The 24,019-nt window shown below is 41.6% G+C and overlaps 1 protein-coding gene across 3 annotated transcripts in view; it reads right to left on the bottom strand.

Moving 5' to 3' along the window:
- The window catches only part of trabd2b (TraB domain containing 2B), an 88,632-nt gene that overhangs the window by 24,283 nt on the left and 40,330 nt on the right, over positions 1–24,019 (bottom strand). For all 3 annotated transcript variants that reach the window (XM_008336326.3, XM_008336320.3, XM_025065242.1), the window contains exon 4: positions 4,793–4,939. In XM_008336326.3, the coding sequence (XP_008334548.1) occupies positions 4,793–4,939 (147 nt within the window). The remainder of the gene's footprint in view (positions 1–4,792; positions 4,940–24,019) is intronic.

The raw sequence follows: 24,019 nt of genomic DNA, 5'->3' as shown, positions 1-24,019 counted from the left end.
TCATATCCTTTGATTTTTAATATTATGATGTTGTGGCACAAATATCTGGCTCAACACAAATGTCTGATATCTTAATAAAAAAACTCCACCACCAACATGACATGGTTAGATTATGGTGAAATAATACTATTATATTATAGTTGGTGTGAATCTGAACATCTGGAAGTCCAACAGAAGGAAGGACCAAAAGGAGGGAGTCAGGGGGAGGAAATGTGTCAGAGAGATTCAGGATGGTGTGTGCTGCAGTGCACCACCTTATTCACATGTGCTACAATAAATCCACCATGTATTCACACACCCCACACATAGGCACACACTGATTTATGTGCCACTTGCAGCTGTTCCGCTGTTGTGTCAACTTGTAACTCAGTTTGAGTTTGACAAGGCTTTAACACATGCATGTGTGTGTTCCTGTCACACTCAGATACACGTCCAGTGTCAACACTTCTTACTGTGTGCATCTGTTGTCAGGGCTGGTGATAAATATGTTCTCTTCACCTCTGAAGAATTTCGTTTTCAGTTTTTTATGTTTTATGTTTTTTTGTGTTGCTTCAGAATAAGGTTAACCATTAATAACTTTGACAACAAGCTAAACATGATGCTCATAATTACCACACACATGCTGAAACTGAGGCCAAAACAATAATAGAATGGTTCACCAACCAGGATGAAAAAGGAAAATGAAAAATGAGTTCAAACACGTTGTTAATGGGTTTAAACCCAGACAGTTGTCTTGGATGAAAACCACTTGCCACAGCATTTATTTTAAGAAATGAAATGAAACGTCCTACACAATGGACAATGATATCTGGTGCCAACTGAATAATTCTATAATCACTGAAGAACTCATTTAAAATCCACTGCTATTATTGTTGTTATAACATAGAAAATGAAAGAAAAAAGAATGAAACAGTTGCTTGAACTCAAACCTTTCTTGGTCCTGGTCGTTTCCTACTTCCCACACTGGCCTTTCTCGGTCCTTATGAATGGTACAGTGAGAGGCCGGGTTTCTTCTGACACACTGATACATGTCATATTTGATGCATTTCACAAAAGTCCTGATGTTTTTGTTTCTTCAACCATCCTTGGCACACGGACCGAACTGAACTTTTTATAGCACTGTGGGGGTGTAGCTTCAAATATCCTCTTCTGAGCGCAGGGGCCGGCTCTTCGTCTTCAGGGCTCATCACCTCACTTTTTTGGCTTGCAGCAGATTGAGTCTGAGAAATCAATTTCTCAGTGAACAGCAGCTTGGACTGGATGTGCTGGAGGACACTCTTCCTCTGTTTCCCTGAGGCCGAGCGCTCTGATGTGTACAGGCTCCAGCTGTTTGTGGCAGACAGATTAGAGACAAAAAAGGAGATGGACAGTCCACTTTCTGGTGCAAACCAAAAGTTTGACACAGATCCACTCCTCCCATGTTGATACTGTTCATCCACAACTGCAGGTCTGTCCCAAGGACCTGTAGAAGTCATGAGGACTGGTTCGTTGTCTTTCTCAGTACAAGTTCCAAGTTTGTCCTTCCATTCTGCTGCAGCAGATGATCAGTTCTTTTTGACACAATTCTTGATCGTTCCCTATTTACTGAAACACTATTTTATATATAACAAGTGATTAAGTACATCCTGTGGGTTTTGGTATTTGAGGTGTTTTAAACCACTGTATGTTATGAAAATAGTGATCAAAAGAACGCATGTTGACACATAATCATACTGACATCAACTGTATGTCGAACAGTTCTCCTGTCGTTCCAATTATCTCCACTACAATACTGAGTCTATACACTGTAATGTCATTTACACACGCTGTGGGGAAGAGTATTCCTTTCACAAAAGCACCTGGAGTTTAAAACTCATCTCCACATCCACCATATGTTCTGGAGGCCTTGTGTTCTGCTCAGATGTCGAGCCGTGTGTCAGACCAGCCTCACTGAGCGCAGGGAAGAGAGTCAATTTGGAGTTTTACTTTTGGATATTTTTTAATATATCCATCATTTTCATCTACCTGCTGTTATTTATCTTTCTGTTCCAGCAATATACTGGAAAAAAGGTTTTGCTGTCATATTTAGGAAGGTTGGTAATTCTTCAATTAACCATGATTAATCGTGACTAATCCTTAGCTACCCCATCATTAATCATGGTCCTTTTCTGTCTTATCTAACATTTTTTTAACCAAAGCCATTTAAAAAGAGTAAAGCTTTTAAGAGGTGAAGAAAGAGTGCCTTATCGTTGCTCTTATGACGAAGTGACTGTCTCATGATGGGAGAAAAAGTGTAAGGTCAGAGAGGGGTCAAGGTTGGAGTGCAGCAGAAAAGGCAGATACGTTATCACAGGGGCCTGTCAACTGTTCTTTATCCCGACATGCACAGGAAATGTGAAGTGACAGCGAGATATTTCCTCCCTTCCTCACTACCTCTCCGTGGATTCATCAGTCCACTCCTTCCAGCAAATTCTTCTCCATTTTTCCATTTTTCGCCATTTGAGGTTCAATTCATCATTTTGCTTCGTTCGTTCATTCGTTCTTTTTCCCTCCTTAAAAATTCTCCTTTGTCTAGACGTCTATTAGTGACCTCTGTCCAATCATAAAGAGACGGAGCTGAGAGCACCTTGGATGAAGGAGGACATTGAAAGACGTTTTGTGCATCACAAAAACTCCTGTGCTTTTTGGCTGCTAAGATTTACCAGGTCACAGATGCAGGAGTTGAAGTGAGGTTGTTCGATTTATTCAGCATGAACTGAAGAGAAATCGAATCGGTGTAATTTAAAACCACTGTAGCCGAGACCTGTGACCTGTAGGTGACGCTACAGGTGCACTGGATAATAGAGCCGCACGACAGACGAACGGGAAGACAGACCAGAAAACCATCGATATGTCTGACACACATCCTGTGTCTTCAGTGTGTTTTATGTTAACAGTATAATTCACCACACTGACATTATATACTCAGACAGTACAAATAATCAACGACGCCAGAACTAATATTCCTTCTGACAGCATTCCTTCTAAAAATGTTCACTGACCAAGAGAGGATTTATAATTTAAGGGGAAAAGAAATTTAAATTTTCAGGGCACAGACTTCACAGAACTTTTTTCCATATCAGTGTGTGGAGTTTGACCGTGGAACAGTAGGACTGAGGAGTCGGAGAACTGTCCAAAGCCGCAGCCTTTTACAGTAACAGAGGGTGAAGTACAGAGAGATCAGTATCAAAAAGAACAGATTTGTGTTGGAGTCCAAATGTTTACATTTACATCGCAAATGAATGAGGGTAAGTACTGCATGTCTGTACACACGTCTGCATGTGGATTTATATGAACACATGATAAATGAATGCATCTGTATCAGGATAAAGGAACTCACATGACGTTTGTTGTCATAGGTTGATCCAAAAAAAACTGGTTGAACGTTTCCTTTACATTTTGTTTGTACACCTATGATTTATTCTACTCTTTTTTGTATTTGTGCAGTGTTTCTTACTTCATATGACCAGATTTAAAATAAACTCTACAATTTACAAATCCAATTAGAGCCTGTGGTTCAAAGGTCAATTCAAGGTTTAATGACAGCAGTGGAGCCGTGATGAGAATAATCCACGACTAAATCCACAGTAGCTCCTGTTTAGAAATAGAAAGCGAGCCACTGTTAGAAATGTTTTCCATGTGTGCGTGTGTGTGTGTGTACAGCACATGTGTGTAAACTATATAAATGACCTTTGGACAGAAGAGCTGGGTGTGAGAACTAACGAGCACACCATCAGAGCGGGGCCGAGGCTGTGTTAGGAAAGAGAGTTTGTAGTCCAGAGCTATTAAAGTGTCACACTATCAAGTAACGTGTGGTTGGGAGAGATCAATATGGTAATGAGCAGCTCAGTGCGACCAGTCAGGAAGTTTGACTTGTTGAAAACATAATGGCAGAGAAGTGGATGTGAGACCATGGCCAAGTCAAATTGAGGGTTTGACAGATTTTGGACAGAAGCTTCATGGAGCTGCTGTGATGTGGAAACGTTCCCCTCTGCAGGATTATGACATGGTTCATAATTGTTTGCAATCCTGTTTTGATGACAGCAGGAAATGTAACTGTAACAGTAATGAATTTAGAGAGAAAATGTATCATTTAGGACTATTACGGGGGGGGGGGGGGGGGGGTGGGGGGTGCTGTTGACCAACGATTCTCACCAGAGGAATTCTACAAATGTTTTTTCAGTAACAGTAACAACCCTGAGATAATGGAGAAAAATGTAGCCCATAACTGCTTTGTTAAAATTAGCCACAAGAGAGTTACTAAAGAAGCATTTCAGTGCAACAGGTTCCATACCACCCAGACCCCGAATTTCAGTTCAAACAGAGTAACTGGGGTAAAAGTCTCCCAAATATCTGTAATTCGATAGGTCATAAATTATTTATCATTTTTTCTAAAATACATTAAAAAACAAAGTCAAAGTCATGTTTCTTCTAGGCCAACGGCTACGTAAACCTATTTAAGTTTGTTGTAAAGTCGGGTTTTAAACACTTGTAAAACTTGTAATATATAATTATTACAAGTTAGAAACATGAAATACAATCTGCTTCATCCGTTTAAAGGGTCTAATCAGAGCCCATGGGTGAGCCAAGTTTGACCCACAGGCCCTATTTTGGGCTACAGAGATATTGGCTGTTCTTTAACCAAACTTAAAGCATCTATAAATTTAGTAAAACTCCAACAAATGCAATAATAAGTAAATAAGACTGAGGCGTAGTTTCTAAGGCAAAACCAAATCCAAATCATTCCAAAAGAGAAAAATGCAATGAGAGGAACCTGTGAGGTGTCATGGTTGAAGATGATGGAGCTGAGGTCACCGCAGTTGTAGTGTGTGATGAGGTCCTCAGTGGTGTATGAGCCCTGCAGGCTTCCTGCTCGGACGCCCTCGTGCTGCAGCAGAGTCTGGTTCAAAGCAAACAGAACCTGCGGAGTGGAGAGAGGGGTGAGATGAAAAGACAGGAGGGAATGTGTTCATTTCTGCGGCTGCAAACTGAGGTTCTCCCTGCCACGCGCTTCACAGGAATTTGGAAGAAATAGAACGAACTGTGTTGCTTTTCAAAACATTAACTGTGACCTGAAGATACAACGGAGCAGTTATGGAGAGTGGGGGTCAAGAAGTCTGAGCTCCTTTTCAAGCATTTTACAAAGAATTTTTTTTTCAACAGTTTGGATGATTGCAGGTAAAATGAAACTGAAATTTAACAGAAGCTGACATATTCTATTTCAAAAGTGGAGCGGAGAAAAGTGAGTTATGGACAGATAGAAAGAGAAACCCTTGAAATAAACTTCCTTCGCTTTCACTAGGACCGAAGTCCTTTAAATTTACAACTCCCATTAAAATCAAAAGTAAACCCTCTTTAGACAGGATTTACAGCGCCGAGCCGCCAGCCAACGACTACACAGCTGTCCCAGACACGAGGGGTTAACATCCCAGGCTCCAACTCTTTACAGTCCCACTCAACCTCTGACTGGCCTGGCAGCTGGGACTGAGCTGTCAATCAAAGGTGCTTTTGTGCTTGTCCTGAGAACATATAGAGCAGATTAGCAGTCTGTGTGACAGTCTTCATGATGTCTTCAAACTAAAAGAATCTCCAGATATATTTCTAGACACCAAGAAACCCGAGCAGCAGATTGGAAGCTGCACCAGCGGAGGGTCGACCTTGTGACCTGCGTGGCTTGTGAAGCAGCTTAAGGCCATCACAGCTGCACACCTAGATAGAAACAGATGTCCAAATACTACATCATCATTCAAACAACGTGATTTCACTTTCACTACGGTGAATGCCCACAGTGTGGATATCGACTGCTTCAACTCCCTGTAACCTTTACACTGAGACCATCAGAACCTCAGCTCTCAGCTCAACCTTGTCACTTTCTCTGTGAGGTCATTTTGTTTATGATCCAGGTTCTTGATTGGCTTGGCTTTTGCTGTATTTTATATCTATAATGCAAAGTGACACCTGATGATCTAACAGCACATATAACTCTTATTATCCCTCCTTTTTGGGAATTAACTGTTCTTTTCCAACGTTTTCTTCACTTTAACCCAAAAGAAAAATTGTATTCACATTTCTGCCAGCACCAGATCTTTAGCCCGGCCTCCCACTCTACCCAAGGACTCCGAGGGATTTTTATTTATTCTCTGGGAAGGACATCACTCAGTATATTTCTGGTCCTGCTCAGCATCTCTCCGTCCGTCACCTTGATAGAGGTCGTCAGTCAAAGACAGAGTTCTAAGCTAACCTGAGAGGCTAACATGAAAACTTTTTCTTTTCCATTCCCAGAAGCCCCCCTGCTGACCGTGTAATGACACTACACTATACCTCATTTCATTTTCTACTTTAATCCAACATACAGTGTTTTCACTGCTGTACATTCTGAGTGAAGTGAAGGTGTGATGCCAAGCCCCAAGAGCCTAATACTTGACTAATGAGCTGCAGTAGTTCTCTCTACTCGTGTATTCACAGTGAGGTGCCACCACCCTACACTACCTTCTTGTCCCACGTGGGTATGTTTCCACACCAGGGCAGACTGTCAAGTCAAGGCCACAACTGGCAAAGCACGCACACCTGCGAGGCTTCCTTTGGTGCGACCTGTTCATATAAATTCCCAGACAAAAGGGTGAATACAGGGGGTTGGCTGGAACTCTGTAGTGCATTTGTCATACAAGAGGGTTGTTGGATCGAATCCAGACTTTGTGGTTTATATTGCAGCTCACTGGCAGACTTGCTGTCAGTCGCCAGATGATTAACTGTAGAGTAAAGAGCTTTGAGTGGTCATCAGTTGACCAAATAAAATGAAAACACACAAATAAAAACACGACTTCAAACACGTTACTCATCACCAGGTTTTGATAAGCTTCAGAGTGATGAAAGGACAGACTGATGTTTTTCTCTTTTCTACTCATTTGTCATGGATGTCAGTGCAGCTGATCCCGTTTCATCGTTGTTAGTTTTTCTTCACTGACTAACTTTTCTTACGGTTTTAAACAGTGCTCAACATGGGTGGCAGTGTGTGACGGAGAAACTGCTCTGGAGGATAACAGCCGTTCATTTTATAATGATGTGCAGGCACAACAGCGAACGAGGGAGTGTTGTTATTATTTATTTGACATGGAGCTCAACTCAGGCAATCAAAAACCTCTGTGGTCACTCTCTGACCCAGAGATTCTGCCCAGTCAGGAGGTTTTTCTCTGTTGAATTTAATTGAGGTGATAAACACTTTTATTTATAACTCTCGCAGTTATGTCATGAAATCCATTTTGGTTTTTCCATTTCTCAACACCCACTGTAACACCGTCATTGTGTGCGTCCGTGTGTGGGAGGAGGAGGGGCCGGGGGTTGGGGAGGGTCTGACTGTGGGTGTGTGTGTGCCTGTTTTCATGTTGTTATAGCAGTTATTTCAATATTGTCCTTCTCCTGGGGGTTGAATCTCAGTGCAGTTGTTACCACGGTGCCTAAGTCAATGCTGCTGGGCTGAATAAAGTGAACATGTCAATCAGAGTGGGGGAGAGAGAGGGAGAGAGAGGGCGAGAGAGGGAGAGACGGAAAACATTCCCTGTGCCTACACTAGCGTGTGTGTGCGTGCGTTGTGTGTGTGTGTGTGTGTGTGTGCGTGGACCTGTATTGACAGACTGAGTGGGTGTTCTCATGCTGGAGTGGTCAACTCTTTCTGACAGACTGGATCTTTTACAGCCGGGCCGTTTCAGAGTAACTAGCACCGACTCTGTTCTTTTACGACCTCCGATCTCTCTTCTCCCGCTTGTCCTTTGTCTCGACACATGCGTGAGAAACTCCCATTTTATTTAAATAAAAGATTTATAAGAACAAAGCTGGAAGGCGCACGCTGAAAGGATGGACTTGGAACCTGCGAGCTGAGCACTGCACTCCAAAAATTCATTAGCGAGTCTTGGAAGGAAAACAAAAAGACAGGGTCAAGCTGGAGGGAGAGCGAAATACAAAAAAAACATTGAAAATATCAGAGATCTTATATGTTTTTGAGTGGAAATGACACGCAGCAACATGTGCATGCTTGCAGCACCCGGCCCTAACAGCAATAAATTCCACTTCATTTTGGGAGTTTGTCCGATAGTTTTGAACACGAATGGAAAGGCAATTTACTCTAATAGAATGTTCTAGAAGATCCATCAAATGTTGTCAGAACAGGAAGTTGACTGTTTTAAATATCCTGTCCAAAGCACTGGGAAGAACAACTTTTAAAAATAGTTTTTTGAATGACAAATATTACATAATAATTTCAGTGTTGCTCTACAGCAGTGATTTTCAACCTTGGGTTTGCAACCCCATGTGTGGTCACCTGGAATTTAAATGTCTAGTGAGTGGAGGTGCTTAATTTGGAGTTTTTAGAGCAAAGTAAAGAGAAAGACAGAAAATAGGAGTCTAACAGTAGGAGTTTGACAAAAAACGAAAGGCACGAAAGGTAAAGAAATGTAAAATGGTAAAAGACAAACAGAGGTTGTGTTAAAAGAGCTTGTGTTGTGCAGATGGAGAAGGAGTTTTTGTTACACTGTAATGGGAACTTCAGGTTTGGCATTTGGGCACAGGTATGGCACAGGAAATGACTGGATAAAACCAGTCAGGTGAAGAAAAGCTGAGGTCTGCCAGCGTCAGACAGGAGAACTGGAGAACTTTTCTTTTTTGCTTTTCTTCGGGTGTCATTTCCAGTAATTTACTTTTTTTTTTTTTTCGGTAGCTTAACATTCCTGCACTGCTCAGTAACTAGGTAACTACAACAGTACCATTTTAGTTAACTTTAATCTTTTTTTATGTGTTCGTAAGGGTATAAAGGTATTTGAAAACTTCTGACCGTACATGTATGTGGTAAAACACAGTTGTTACGGCAGCGATTGATTACATCACAGCTTTGTCACGGCTCTCTCATAGTGGGCTGTCAGATTTGTTAAAGCGGTGCGTTCTCCTTCATCAGTCTCTTCTCCTAGTGAACCACTTGGGTTTCACTGACTGTGTAAGAGAAGAACAAGACCTTTGACCCCGGACACGCTCTGTTGGGCTCCTCTGGGCCAGACCCAGATCCCTCCTGGACTGTGGCTACAGATGACAAGAGGAGACTGAGTTCACAGCTCCCCGGGATGACCAAAGGAAAGGAAGGAGGGAGGTGAAATAACATCCAGGGCAACCCAAGAATAGGAAAGCTATGATATCTCATCACTCTTCCCCTCACTCTGCCTAAAAACAGTGGTGTGAGTGCACCTCCCCATTCAAAGAGGTAGAATAGAAGCCAAGAGGATTAACAGAGTCACACGCTGTGACCTCTTTCTTTCAACTTTATACCATTTGACTTATGACTTCATGCTTGAATGTCCATAAAAGAATGTGGTGGCTGTTAAAGAGTGTGTTGTTGTCTGATCATTTGGTCTGGTCTGGCACTAAAAAACACCTTGAATACATTAGGGTGAGGCGATGTTGTCACACCAAACCACATCAGAGTGTGAAAAGCCTCGTCTCTTGTAGTTTAGTTTAGCTTTTTTTTTTTTTAAAGAAGGTTCAACTGGAGTTTTACTCTGACTAATCATGTCAAAGTCTATAAGGAGCACAGATCTCAAAGTAGTGGCTCACAGGCAACATGTGATGCACAAGTCAAATTTATGCAATCCTCTGGTATGGTACCACGTACTGATAACTCCAAAGGACAAAGATGGAATCAGTACTCTGACTAGTACAGTATATTCACCTTTAGAAAATGATACTGTTTTTGTCCTCAAATCCTTCAAATACCCCCTAGAAGCAAATTAAAAAGCTGCAAAAGCTGTATTAACAGTTTTGGGGTAACTCCAAACAGTTCCTGTTCTTGTAGTTGGACTGAGGCCTATCACAGAGTTAATTACTGCACAATACAATACTGCATTATTTAGTACAAATAAATGAATAAACTAGTAAAAATAAATTAAAAAGTTTTCTTCATTAAAACCTTTATTGACTAGCAATGGACCAGATATGAGGGATTTGCGGTCCAGTAGTGGCCCCTGGGCCACAAGTTTGACACACCTGGTCTAAATTGCAAATATAAAGTGCTTAATTACTCCGCTACATCAACCACCGCTGTACAACAACGTCAACAATATTTTTACTTTACTTCGACTCTGCTTCTCTTTTCCGTCCTCCATGTCTGCCGTTGCCCTAACCACTTTCCCCCAATCCTTCTCTGCCTTTCTTGCTTTCCCTCACTAAATCTACCTCCTGTCTTAGTTTAGGAAATCCAGGGATTACTAGACGGACAATCCCAGTGGCAGGGGCCTGCTGCTCTATCCCTCCACTGAAAGACTCCTTTTCTTCCTTCCTTCCTTCCGTCCCTCCTGTCCCCATATTTTCCCACTGAGACGTGGAGGGAGGATCTAATAATCAGAATTATCGTTCTCTGTGCTTGTCGTGGTAAAATGTTTCAACCTTCAATTCTGCGTTCTCTGCCAAATGTCTGCTTCTTTATTTCCACTTTTTTCTAACTTCAGTAAAGCTGAAGTCATCAGTATACAGTACACACTGCTCCACCCAGGTGTCTCATTTTTTTCTCCATCCTGTTTGAGTCTGTGTGTGGTGGCGTTTGTCCACAACTAAGCCCCGCTGTTTGACTTGGCAGAACTGCTGCTGCGCCAGTCAGTCAAGCCTTCCTGCCTCCCAAGAACAAGGAGGAGTATAATAGAGTATCACTTGATTCTGGGTGAAGTGTTTGATCATTGTCCAATAGTGAATTATGTGTAGCAGAAAACTAGTAGTAGCACAAATTCTACTGTGAAGGTATGACGCTGTATATGAGGTAAAGAAGTCAGCTGAAGATAGGAAGGTTGGTAAAGAGACAGGAACAGGATAAATGTTTCTGTGAAGTCGTTTTTTTACAGGTTTTAGGTGCTTTATTATGAAGAGATCTTTGGCCATGAGAAATTGAAAGTATAAATATAGCCTGAGTTAATTCAGATCAACCAAAGATAAGGTCAGTATTTTTGATTGATTCCCAGCAACTTCATTATTGGTTTTTAATGGTCACCTCTCTCCCAGCCAAGTCTAATCCACAGTAAACAGCTGCTTTAATCCAGGAGCCAACCTCCAAGTGTCTCCATCTTTCAGGTTAACACAAGTGCTAGACAAAGTCAATGACAGGCTAATTTAGATAGTGGAACGTTTGGCAGCGTCATAATAATGAACCTCCACTGATGTGGCCAGAAAAGCAGTTCAGTGACGCTGGTCCTGTTACTGTTGGGACTGGATTGTTGGAACTGTCTGAAATATCAACCTTTAGTCGCGTGTTTCTCTTTCACTGCCTGAGGTGAATTCATCAGCTGTGTCTTAAAAGCTGGACGACACAGATTGAAAGAGCAGAGCACAGAGAAGTGGTGCTCGCACTTAATTTGAACTATTTTTAGGTTTAATACTGTGGTAAATAAAACACACTGTTTACGTTTATGAGGTGCAGAGGAAATGAGTGCTGGCAGAGGAATGAAGAATAAATACTGTGGGTATCATTTAAAATTTGAAGAAAAAAAATTAAATACATGCTTTGGCTAATGTTTTAGGTCAAATATGCAAAATTATAAATTCCATCTGCTGCTTTTTTCTTCTGGGGCAGATAAAAACAAGCGAGGTGGACAGTCAGTGTGTAATTAGGCACAGATTTCATGCCAAAAGCGCCTCCATTTATCCAGCCTTTGCCCCTCAATTCATAACTCCAGAAAGCTGATTTTCCTTTTATCCTCGTCTTCATCTTTGTTTTGAACAATTGCCACATTTTTCTGTCACATCCCTGACTAAAAACATGATGTCAGTCAGCACCACATTTTCCTGATTTCCTCCTGTTGTTTTAAAGCAAACAAGATTAAAGGCCTCACTAATATCTAACCAAGATCAGTCACTCACACATTAGAAGCTCACAGTCCACCTCTAACCTGAAGGCCTTTCCTCACCCTAATACATTTCACAGGCTGCTTTTTCCAACGGGGGAAAAAAAAAAACCTTAGTGAATTCCAATGGATTTATCCTGTTCAAATTATGATGTGTGATGCTATCTAAACCAGATGAGCTGGGTCTTCTCTGCAGCATGAGGAAGGCACAGACTTGAAATCCTACATATAGCAGTGATTGATCTGAGGCGTACACATAAATTCAGTAAAGTAGTAATTCAGTAAAGAGAACAAAATAAATCAGGGTTGAGAAATGGAGAGATTTAAGTTCCATTATCTGTTACTGAATTCTTGAGGAGGTCTTTCAAGTTCTCACTCTGTGTTCCTTTATTCCCTGGATTCCTGGCTCCTCCAGTCTACATGCCAATGTGTTCCTGGGGCTGCTGTTTATGTTCGCACGGTTAGCAAAATATTTGCAGGACTTCATATTGAACACACTGAACACTGTATAAACAGGTAAGTAAAGTACATGTTTATGAAGATGTATATATATAACAAATATATATAAATATATACTATATGGTGAGAATTGTATGCATGAGTTTCAGTCTGGGCCTGGTGTCATCAGAGTTTTGACAGTCAACACATGAGAAGAAAAGAAAAAAACTAAAGGAGATGACATCAATTATTATAGGAATGACTGTCAATGTGAAAGACTGCAGATACGTCAGCAGGAGGGATAATAAAAAAAGAGTCACAGAGGCCAGATGTTTACAGTTAGACAGGAGAGACAGACCAAAGAGATAATGTAACAGATCCATCGAGCACCTCCTCTGGTCTCCTCACAGTGGTGGAGCCAGCTGTCCAGTTCTGTTCTCCGCCCTTACTCCTCAAAGCCTTTCCATCTTAAAATCCCTCTCTGTCCTCAAAAATACTGTTCGTTTCGTCTCCTTATTATTGATCTGAATCCCTTGGAATCATTTCCCACCTTCTCATTAACAAAGTACCAAATTATACAAAAAGACATCCGTTCATTTTCCTCCACTATTCTCAGTTTTTTTATGATAGCTTTTCTTTCATTTCTGTCTCTGTTTATTTCGCTTTTCCATCTTTCCTTCTTCCTTTTCTGCACTTTGTACAGTTGTACACACTTTGCTCTTTTTGGATTGTAACTCGATGCGTTATACACATATACAAGTGGGTTCTGTGTGTTTGTTTTCCCATAAGTCTCTGTCTTTGATGTCTAGATTGTGCCCAGACTGGTTAATACAACTGAAATCATCTGAATTAGACTGGGCCAGGCATTCTTTCCTCCTCTCTCTTCATTTGTCATCTCCTCTCCCTTTTTCCCCTTTATTCTCTCTTCTCCTCGGTTCAGTCACGGCACTAATGGCCTCAATGCCGAAGCTAACGTGACCTAATCCCACACAAGCACACCATTTCATGGTAAATCAGCAGGAGAAATGTCAATTTCATGCCAGCATATTCTGGCTGCAGGAAAACCGAGACAGCATAGATTGTAATGTAAATATTTTAGGTGTGAAAGAGGACGTGAACAACCGGTGTACGTCTGCGGGATTTAGGTAAAGCTCGGACAAACAAATCCATAAAGTCACTGACACGATCGCCAAGGAAACATGTCAGCACTCAGTAACCGTGGCACCACTAAGAAAATGTTTGTTATATAGAAAAGTAGCCTTATTAATTGTAAAAAAAAATATTGTAGCTAGAAGCTAAATAGATGTTTTGACATACTGCTGTAAACGACTATGTAAACATTCGTAAATTAGAGACGTGTATTTAATTAGCAGTCAGACTAATTGCAATATCTGGCACAAAAGGAAAACTGTTCATATATTCATTCTTCTACTACTTGTTAGCTCTTTCTAGTGGGGACCTGTCCTCAGGCGGTCAACGCCCTGGACAGCTCACCTGTCCATCACTAGCTCATACCTAGAAACAAAAACCTATTAATGAGTTTGCAGTCCAATTAATCCCAAATCTCCATGTTTTTGTGGTGAAACCAGAGAACTACACACACACACAGGGCGAGACCAGCAACTAAAATCAAGCAAACTGGTCAACATCTTTTTTGGTAGGCATGAGCACTAACCACTTTTCCACGATGTGGCCCTCAAGTTTCCGGGCGGTTCCTCCCAAACCTCCTTCAGATTCAGTTACCAGTTAACTTTCAGGTACAGTGCCTTCTCCCTAACCTTCATCCAGGAATCATCATGCTGGCTCGTGAACACTTCAAAGTCAAAGCATTTCATTTTTTTCCCCTTTGTGTTAAACGTGGAAGGTAAAGTGTGTAGGGCCTGTCTAACGGCTGAGATTTAAAAGGGAACTTATCAGAGCTTGACTGTATGAAAGCACTGTATAGCCGGGTTATTGCATCTGCTATTGAGTCGATGTTAAAATGATTACTTCTCAGGAAATTAGAAAGGACTTATTTATTATAGCTCTTAAAGCCTGCCCGACACTTTTTGTCTCAAACGCAGAAACATTCACATACTTACACACCACAGGAGACATCCTTTCTACGCTGCACTGGCCCAGCGCCAGGAATCATGAAAAACTCTCCACCATCACTCGTTTCTCTCTGTCTCTCTGTGTAAATGTAAAACAGATGAACAAAAGGCAAACAGTCACTGTAAACTGTTCCATTTGCTGGGCGAGACCATAGTGGACTGCAGTCCTGACACAGTCAAACACTCCGTAATCCACATCCACATCATATGGACTGATCGTACAGAGCAATATCACACGCTCGCACGAAGCCTCGGGAAAGGTAATATGGAAACACTCCCACACAGGCCTTTAAATGGGAGCCAACAACTTTCACAGAGAAGTGGAAGCTCAGCGGGTGATGGAGACCAAACGAAAGAAAAAGAAACAGAAGATGACAGCAGAGGGAAATGAGTGGTGGGCTTGGAAGAGCCAGCTCAGAACTAAGACGTATACGAAGGTGTGATCAGGATTCTTTATCTGACTTTGACAGCTTCTTCAGAAATCTGTCACACCATTCAACATGTACAGCTGGATCGTTTTGGTTTTTTGTTTTTTTTTGTAAAATTCTAAAACCAGTTTTTTTTTCCAGCATTTTCTTTTTAATTTTGATGGATGTTTTTTCTCCTTTTAATTTGAAAAACCAAATCAGTCTTCGTTAATAAACTGGGACTGTCAATCCAAAACTCTAAGACTTTGACAGTTTCATAAATTGACAATATCACTGTACTACTCTAATACTTAAAATACTTTTTTAAATGACAGTATTTTCTGGACTATAAATCACTCTGGAGTATAAGTCGGACCAGCCAAAAAATGCACGATAAAGAAGAAAAACACTTGAAATAATATATCTTAAAATATGTCACGTCTGAGTATAAGTCACAATCCCAGCCAAAGAATGACAAAAAGTGTGACTTATAGTCCGGAAAATATGGTACATCTTCCAGTCACTGAGTAAACAGCCCTGCAGTCTCCTCCCTGAGTCAGAGCAGGAGCGTATCAGCTGAAACGTTGTATCAATTAACCTGTACATAAATAGAGTATTTATATGTATTTGTTTTAATCATTTTCTGGGGGGTTGGTGGTATTGGTTTTGCTCTGTGTTGTACATTCAACCTGACTCTACGAGGCTTCTTCATTAATCACACACTTGTGTACTGCAGTATTTATTGTGGGACTTGTTTTTGCTGACAGCGAGAGCTGATTCTACACGGATGCTGAAAATCTGTGAAAGGATGAATCATGTTTACGAGTGACCCACAAATGAGACTTGTCTACGACATTGGGACATTTGTCAGCCCTTCTCTCACCCCCCCAGGAAAGAGTCGGAGAAAAACATGCCTTTGTGTGTAGAGCAGGAGTGTGTTTGTGTTTGTCGGCTAGAAAGAGAGAAAATACAGACAGAGAAAATAAGTAGGAGGTCAGAGAATGAGACGACATAGAGACAGAGCAAAACAGACAAACAACACAACAAACTGCATGGACGCACGAAGTGGGAGGTTCAGTTCAAGCGAGACACAGCCTGGTGATAGGACATGGGAAACGACTGTTGTGTGCTGCCAGTGGTTTGGAGGTTGAAGGCAGAGTCTTGATGACATGTGGTGGAGGGGGTTACAGTCATGCTGGCCATAGATTAGTAGCTGCCGGTCCCGCCGGCCTTGACGAGGACGGATCCTGGCTGTCACATCAGAGACGGAGCATTCGACTTTTCTCATAAGATTCTGATTATTTCATAAATCTTCACTTCAGGCACTTGGCCCAGTTGATTTGAGCCTGACCCAGGGATTTTGAGAATGTTTTTCTAATATTCTTAATTTATTTACAACCTTGATTGTTTTGGTGGGATTTGTTTTAATAGGTTTATGTGGATAAAGCCAATGTGGAAGTGATTCATTGGTGAAGCTTCATCCTGTCTGTTCAGCCTGTTGTTTGTTTGGCAGATGTGCAAATTAATATGCGCCTTTTATGGGTAAAATCCAGTTTGTCTGTGTCTGGTGCACACATTTATTCATAAATATTTTTCTCTTCCACTTTTATTTTGCTCACTCGCATTCTTGCCAGTTTTTGTCTCACTGTTATCGTTCCATCTTGGCTAGCTTTCAAGGTATCCTCAACTGAACCTTAGTTTCCTATGGACAGTGAACTGCTGTACATCACATACAGCGCTGCGTAAACACATGGTGAAGAACCGTTGTCCCCTGCTCACAGGACATAGAGTTCACCCATTATGTATGATGTTGAGTTTTTTACTCAATCTGCATCATTATTAAGATGTTACTCTGTAAGTACTGTAAACATCTGCCCACATCTGGAACTGTGGCACCGTATGCTGCAGTTGGTAAATATCCGATTGCTCTGTCTGGCCCTGGGGCATACGGCCACATATCTGTGATCAAACTCTAACAAAGGTCCAGCAGATTTATGAAGGACTCATGTTAAAAAATACGGACGTATAAAGATCTGTTCCTAGGAGTCATACTGCCCCTTCAGTATGTCAATGAAAGACAACAATACTTCTGAATACATTGTAGCACAATTCTGCCATGTTATTCAACATATGCAAACCTAGCAATTCTATGATGCTCCCTCGACTGGTTTCTTGACAGCGCTCCCTTATCACTTGTTTATTTACAGACATCTCCTGAGAAAAATACCAAAAATCCATTAAATGTAAATTGCATATTTACATTAAATGTCTCCATATCTGCATGTCTTAAAAATGAGAGGCAAACTGTCCAACCTTCACATACAGTCTTCAGCCATTATATAAAATCAATGTTTTTTCTTTCCTAACATAATAAGTCTAAAACACTTGTTTTTCTTTATCAGCACACGTTGTAAATCCTTTCTTTCCAACTTCCTGTGACACATGCACTTCCATTTGCCTCCAGTCTACAGTCGTCCAGAGCTTGTAGCCTCCCAGAGAAAGTGCTTGTTATGTAGAAATCCAATATGATTAAGACTATGATTGCTGCCTCTAATAGTTTTAACACCCATACCCTCTATTAAAGAAAACATTGGGTTTGGACCACAGCTCAGCACAGCCTTCTGACAGAGTGGATCAGGCTTATAATTCATTTTCTGAGGACATGTGTGTGTGTGTGTGGACACAGTAGGTGTGTGTTGTATATACAGGATGTGAGCCTTTACTTCTGACCGTGCTTTTTTAGTCTCATGTATATGAGGTGCTGTTCTGTTTGAGTGGCTCACAGCGGCTCAAGGGCAGACTCTGTCAGTCGGGCTGAGGGTTTGTGGTCGCCCTGACCAACAGATCACAGGATTGTGGCTTTAAATGGGCCGCAAATCATCAAACAGGCCACACTGATGGAGGAATGCTGGAGCAGACGGGAGGAGTACTGGATAAACAAGATTACAACCCGGGCACTTTGTCTTCGCTGGAAGTCGAGGAACAAAACCTCAGAAAAAAATAATGAGTTGCAGTGATGGAAATAAATGTGAGGATAAATGTGTGTCCAACTGCATAATAAAATCACCTAGTTTATTTTATTTTTTTGTTTTATTTCACATTTAACATGTAATTATGAGTTTTTTTTCCTTTTACTTCTGAGGGTCTTAAATTCACAAAAATAAATGCATTTGGAAAATGCTCAATGTTTTTATATGTTATGTTTTTATACGTCTTGGTCCAGAGTCGAGCTTGGCCGCTCAGTGAGGCAGCTTTTTCCATCTTTCTTTTTCTACCAACCATGTGCTCAACTGTGTTTAAAGTATAAACCCTAATCCTCCAGCTCTCTCAGTGTCCTGCTTTAATTGGGGTTCACACCCAATTGGTGTTCTGTGAGGGGGAACGCACCAACTAAGACGATAATGACCTCAAAGCAGTCAGAAAGCCCTGCTGTTATCTTCCGTTCTCACAAAAAAGCATTTCTCAAACGGCTGTATACTTCACAGAAATACAGCAGCAAATAGTAATTCTTTCTAAACCACGAGTGCAAAAACTTCTAAATGCAGCTTACAATCCACAGTGACTACAAAGATCAGGTGTGTTTAGAGCAGGGAAGGTGAACCCACAATGGCCTCATAAAGGAGCAGTTGCTTTTTGACAGTCAAGTCATTCCACAAACCACAAGAGGGCCTTTGGAAAGAACTTTTCACCTAAAGTTCATATCAGAAAAAAACTTCAATGTTGCAGCTGTATGTGCATTTTATTCCTTCAGATAACCTAGCATTAACACCTGGTCTGCTTTTATCTGCTGAGATGCACACTCTGCTTCCAAGTGACCCTGAAATAACCTGGGTGTTATCTTTCTCCTGATACCCGTAGGCCAAGTGTCTGCTCCGGGCCAACTCTGGAACAACAGGAGCACAAACAAACACCAGTACGTTCTCACAGCACACATGCACATGAGCGAAGATGCACAAATATGCAGACAGGTCAAAAGCCGAGTGGTCAACATTCCTGTCCCATCTGCCCTGGTACCATTGATCTGTTTATCTTTAGTTGCAAGATTTAGAAAATCTAACACAGGAACTCAATAAGATATACTCTTAATGTAATACTAGCCTCACACTGGGCTGAGGTGGACACACACCAAACAGTCATGCACATACACAGATTGTTGTCAGTTCAATGGTCACTAAAATCAATATCTGTCAAAGTCAGCTGAGTTGCAGCGCAGACACTTTCAGCAGAGCCACAGGCCGTCTGTACCAGTGTTTGTGTGTCCTCCTGTTTGTATTAGAGTGTACCAGTGACCCATCCATCAGTGTGGGGTTCTGGGTGAGTAGGCATATTTCTACACACATGGACTATTGGACTGATGACTTACACATTTCAGACTCACAAAGACAGAACAGAAAACAATAGTCTTTCGCAGCTCTTCCAAAACCAACAACCCTGTTCACCACAGCCATTGTTGTAGGAAGTAAGACACCATCAAATAAACACTGGTGTAAACATGGAGTAACCTACACATGAAGAAACACTTAAATCAAAACTGGACAAAGGGATCCCACAGACGCACTGTTGTTCGCGGTAACGTTTGAGGGACCAAAGTGGAGAATGTTTACCCCGACAAAACAAACGTGTCCCTCTCTCCCTCTTCTCCTCATTCTTCCCCCTGGTCCTAGGTCACCATCTCCTTCTCTCAACCTCATGTCCTCCCTCTCCCTGACCCCGTGCTCACTCTGTTTGCATCCACACCCCCACCTGAGTCATTTCAGGCCAGGCTGGCAGTGGACACAGCAACGCTTCAAGATGGTGGAAGAGTCAACACAGAGCTGAAGAGGCCAAACTCTGTTTGGGTGAGACCTTTACGTCCCTGGTCTCTGACTAACTTACAGATTTTTGTGTAAGGCTAGAATCAAACTCCCTTTGTAGAAATGTTTCATTGAGGGACTCAGGTTGACACTCAGGGCTGTTCACACCGCCAGCAGGAAACATATGTATTCAACGTGCGTGTGATTTTTTTTTTTTTTTAAGTCAAGGTTTCGCTGTTTTTGTCTTGTTTTTCACACACATGTTCTGCATGAGTCTGAAATATTTGTCAGACGCAGACAGCACCGTCCAGACGATTGTCTTACACAGAGACATCTGTGTATAAAAGCGCTGTTGCACCAAAGCAGCGCCCCCTCTTTTGTTCCATCTCTGTCTCTCACACTCACACACCCACACACACACACGCACAGACTCATGTTGCGGCACACATGCAGTCGAGATGCTCAAGTGACAATTTCATTGTAAACAGCAGCCATGCGTGACATGTTGACACAACTTTGACATGCAGCTGTGGTGTCCATGTGTCCCTGGCACTGGTCTGACTCAAACCAGACTTGAAAAATAAATGTAAACATGCAATTTCACCAAAATAGCAGAAAACCAAACTGACAAAGACAGACTATTCCTCCACCTTCACCTGAAATCTGTTGTTCACTCCACCAATGCACGATGTCATCCTCATTCGCCTGCCTGAACTTTGACCCCACAGGACAACGTGGATGGAATTGGTCAAACAGGTTATAATTGTTCATTTTTAAAAATATAGAGAGAATTTAAATTGACAGCAGTGTTGCTAACAACTGTTAACCTCAGTCAACTGCGTCCTTGGCTGTGAGCCAGGGGACGGCGTAAACCAGATAACAGTGTTGTAATGTAGAATTACATGGAGTTGCTTTTTAGAGTTGTAGAGCAATTACAACATAGACTCCATGAAATGTAAAATGTTGGGAAAATAATACGTTATTACTGTAAGCTTCCTGGGAAACAGGAAAGGCTAAAGCTAAAACATAGCTGTTAGCATCCTCTGTTACAACACAAATCAACCAGACCTTTCAAGGCTATATCGGTAGTACAAATAAACATTACATGCACTACATTGTCCCTGTGTTCTTTACAGTAAAAGTAAGTATTTTTCAACCCCATCCCACCATGCTTTGCACATATGCATATTGGCTAACCTCAGCAGCAGCTCAAACAAACATGAATTACAGCAGCTGGAGCTTCTGCTCCCTGTTTTCATTCTCTGTCTTTCAGTCACAGGGGAGAACAGAGCTAATCCCAACAGTCACCAGCGAGGGTATAGTTTTACCAGTCCATCACAGGGCCATGTATAAAGGCAAACAACGGTTCACAGTCATACTTTTTTTTTTTTAATGACCTAATCATCAATTTGCATGTTTTGGGACCATGAGGGGGGACCTGAAAAAAAATCCCACATGCACACTTATATTGTGCAACATTCTGATTCAACCAAATAACAGGCGATCCTTCTGCTGGAAGGCCACCATGTGGACATTGTCAAAACATATTTGTTTATCTGCAAATGACAAAGAGTAGTCTGCAGAAGCTGAGAAAACCTCTTGCCAAGACCATCTTGTGGAACTTGTATTTGTGTATTTTGGAGACAAATTAAATTAGGAAAAATGGTCTTGAGCAGTTTGTTTGCAGGAGTATTATGTTCATTTATTTATTTATTTATTTGCATTAAATGTCAATTGTGTTCAACTCGCTTTTCAACATTTCACCGCTTTGTTGGAGCAAAATAACTTGTACTGTTGTCACAAGATCTTGGCTTCAGTCAATTACTGTTCACCATTGACACATTATTTATACATATATACAGTATGTGTATATATATATATATATATATATATATATATATATATATATATATATATCAAGGGTAAAAGGGAAGACGGGAAGATCCCCACAGTAAAAGGGAAGTTACTTCACCCTGTGCTCTACCTTTTCCTTTATTTGGCATCAGCTTGTGACATGATTACCTTTGTTTGCATGAGGCAAGTAGTTTACAGACATTTTTGAACTTTTCTGCACTTTGTTCATCTTGTATTACAGTATGATGTAGTGGATCAGATTGACTCTGCTGTCTATCCAAGAAATGCATCTCCCTCACCTCCAACATAATGATGTTTCATATTTACAATAGTGTCAGTGTTTCCATGTGGACAGAGTTGTTTTGGAGTTGTTTTGTGTGTAAATCCTGGTTGTGTATTATTATGTATAATAGCTTGGTGTTTCCAAGGTACAGCGTAGTTGTTTTTCACTCCTGAATGTAAGAGAAACCTAGTCTACCTCTACTTTATGATGACAGTAAACAGCTTCACTAAGAGGTCATGGTCTTAAACATTAGCAATATCAGGTTTTCTGAGCTACAACACAGATGAGGTCAGACTGTTGAAAAAGCCTAACTTCAAGACCGAGAATCTGACCTAAAGATGAAGCCGTTGCAAACACAGTAGATAAAAATTTAAAATTCTAAACTAATAACTTACACCTTTAACACGTGATTCTGACAGCCATAATATGATCCTCTCTCCATACCTCAACTTGCAAAAGGTGAAGAAGTCAAAGATTAGAGGTAAACGTGACTAACCTGGGTTCAAATCTTCTGAAGACAGGATCTGACTGCTGTTAAATAGTGTGTTCACATACTTTGTCTCCTGCCTGGAGGTGTAAGTGAGCAGCCTGTACAGAGGCAGGTGAGGACAGAGTGAAGTAGAGTGGGAGCAGAGAGCAGAGGAGTCATGTGGCTCCAGTGCTGTGCAGAGTGTGTTATGGCCTGTGTCAGTTCACACTCATGCAGCGTGTTTCCCCTTCTGTAGTCCAAATGCTGGATGAGGTGTTAGTGAGAGCACAAAAATGTATATCATCATCTGCACTGTCAGTGTCAGGAGTCGGACTGCCTGTGATGATGCAGACAAAAGCTGCCCAACCACACACACACACACACACACACACACACACGCATGGGAGTCTTGAAATGGGTGACACAGACACATGTTTATCGTTGAGGGGATTGCTTGGATTCCTTTCATCTGAAAATGTCGGACTGTTCCCTCGCTCCTGGCCTGACCTCTATGTCTGCCTGTATCTCCATCTCCTCCTCCGTCTCTCGTGCTCTTTCCTTTTGTCCCAGGACAATTTCCCAATACTGTTTTGTCTCTGTGTCTATGCCTGACCCCTTTGCCTCCGTCTGACATGGCACCCATTTAACTCTTCCTCGTGTCTCTCCCTCCGTACCCTCTGACCCCATGGCGTTTCACCAGCGACCAGATAAATAAGCGGATGAAGCTGATAAGGAACGTCATGACGGACTTTGGTGTTTTCCAATCAAATTCTCTAATGCTTATTCTATCTGACTGGATGTTGCATTTAAACAGCATGTTTGTGTGCAATTTAACCCTAATTCAAAGTGGTTTTAAATGGATGCATTCCTCCATGCGTGTGTTTGAGAAAATATGTTATTATTGAGTTATTAGGTCTAACCAGTGATGTTTGCCTTCTCATAATAAATGCACACAGACTTTTGGCATACGGCAACACTAACTCTCAACCTTCTCACACACACACATACGTACAGGCCGCAATTCTCATGTGCAATAAGCTGTCAGTCCCTGTTAAGCTTGGCATTCTGGTTAGCACGCGGTTTGGATCCACTCTAACAGGCCCTGAACTCAGGACCTTGTCCCCTCAGCAGAGAGCAGAAGAAGAGTGTACTGAGAAGGAAGCAGAAAAAGGACGGAAGACAGACTAGAAATAACAGCCAACAGTCTCCCCTAAGGCCGGGAATTTGCATTCCACAATAGGTTTGTTTTCTGTGATGCCATGAGATGTAACATTAGCCTCTTCCTACATGTTCATCATTCGCCTTTATGTATCATAACTGTGGATATCAAAGCCAGCGCTAGGAGAAATCCTATAGGCTTAGCCAAAACGATCTACCCAAACTTTTACCATCCTCTTTCCAACGGAGTGTGGTTGATTCAAAGGAAGGCATTTTATGACTTTGTAAAGGAAAGTGAAAAGGAGTTGGTTTTTATGAGAGACACATCGGCATGTTCTTCTGGGTGGGCAGTGCTCTCCAGGAAAAGCTGATCCCAAAGCAGACATCAGCCAAAATGATTTCACCCACAATCACTGCTGCACTGTTGGCAGCGGCCGATCCAAGATAAGCACGATAAAAGAGAACAGTGCTTCAGAAAGAACCACCGCTTTAAACCTCAACACAAACTGACAGAGATTTCTCCACCATTTTAACACCTTCCCCACCAAAAATGTCCGTCTTCCTTAGACCGTAGACCGAGTAAATACTGCAGATGTCACTGTTTTCACATTTACTGCTTCAGTATCCTTTTAAGATCCT

The sequence above is a fragment of the Cynoglossus semilaevis genome, chromosome 2 (genome assembly GCF_000523025.1).
Source record: "Cynoglossus semilaevis isolate Cse_v1.0 chromosome 2, Cse_v1.0, whole genome shotgun sequence".
Classification (NCBI taxonomy): Eukaryota; Metazoa; Chordata; class Actinopteri; order Pleuronectiformes; family Cynoglossidae; genus Cynoglossus; species Cynoglossus semilaevis.
This window is presented reverse-complemented; position numbering and strand designations above follow the sequence as displayed.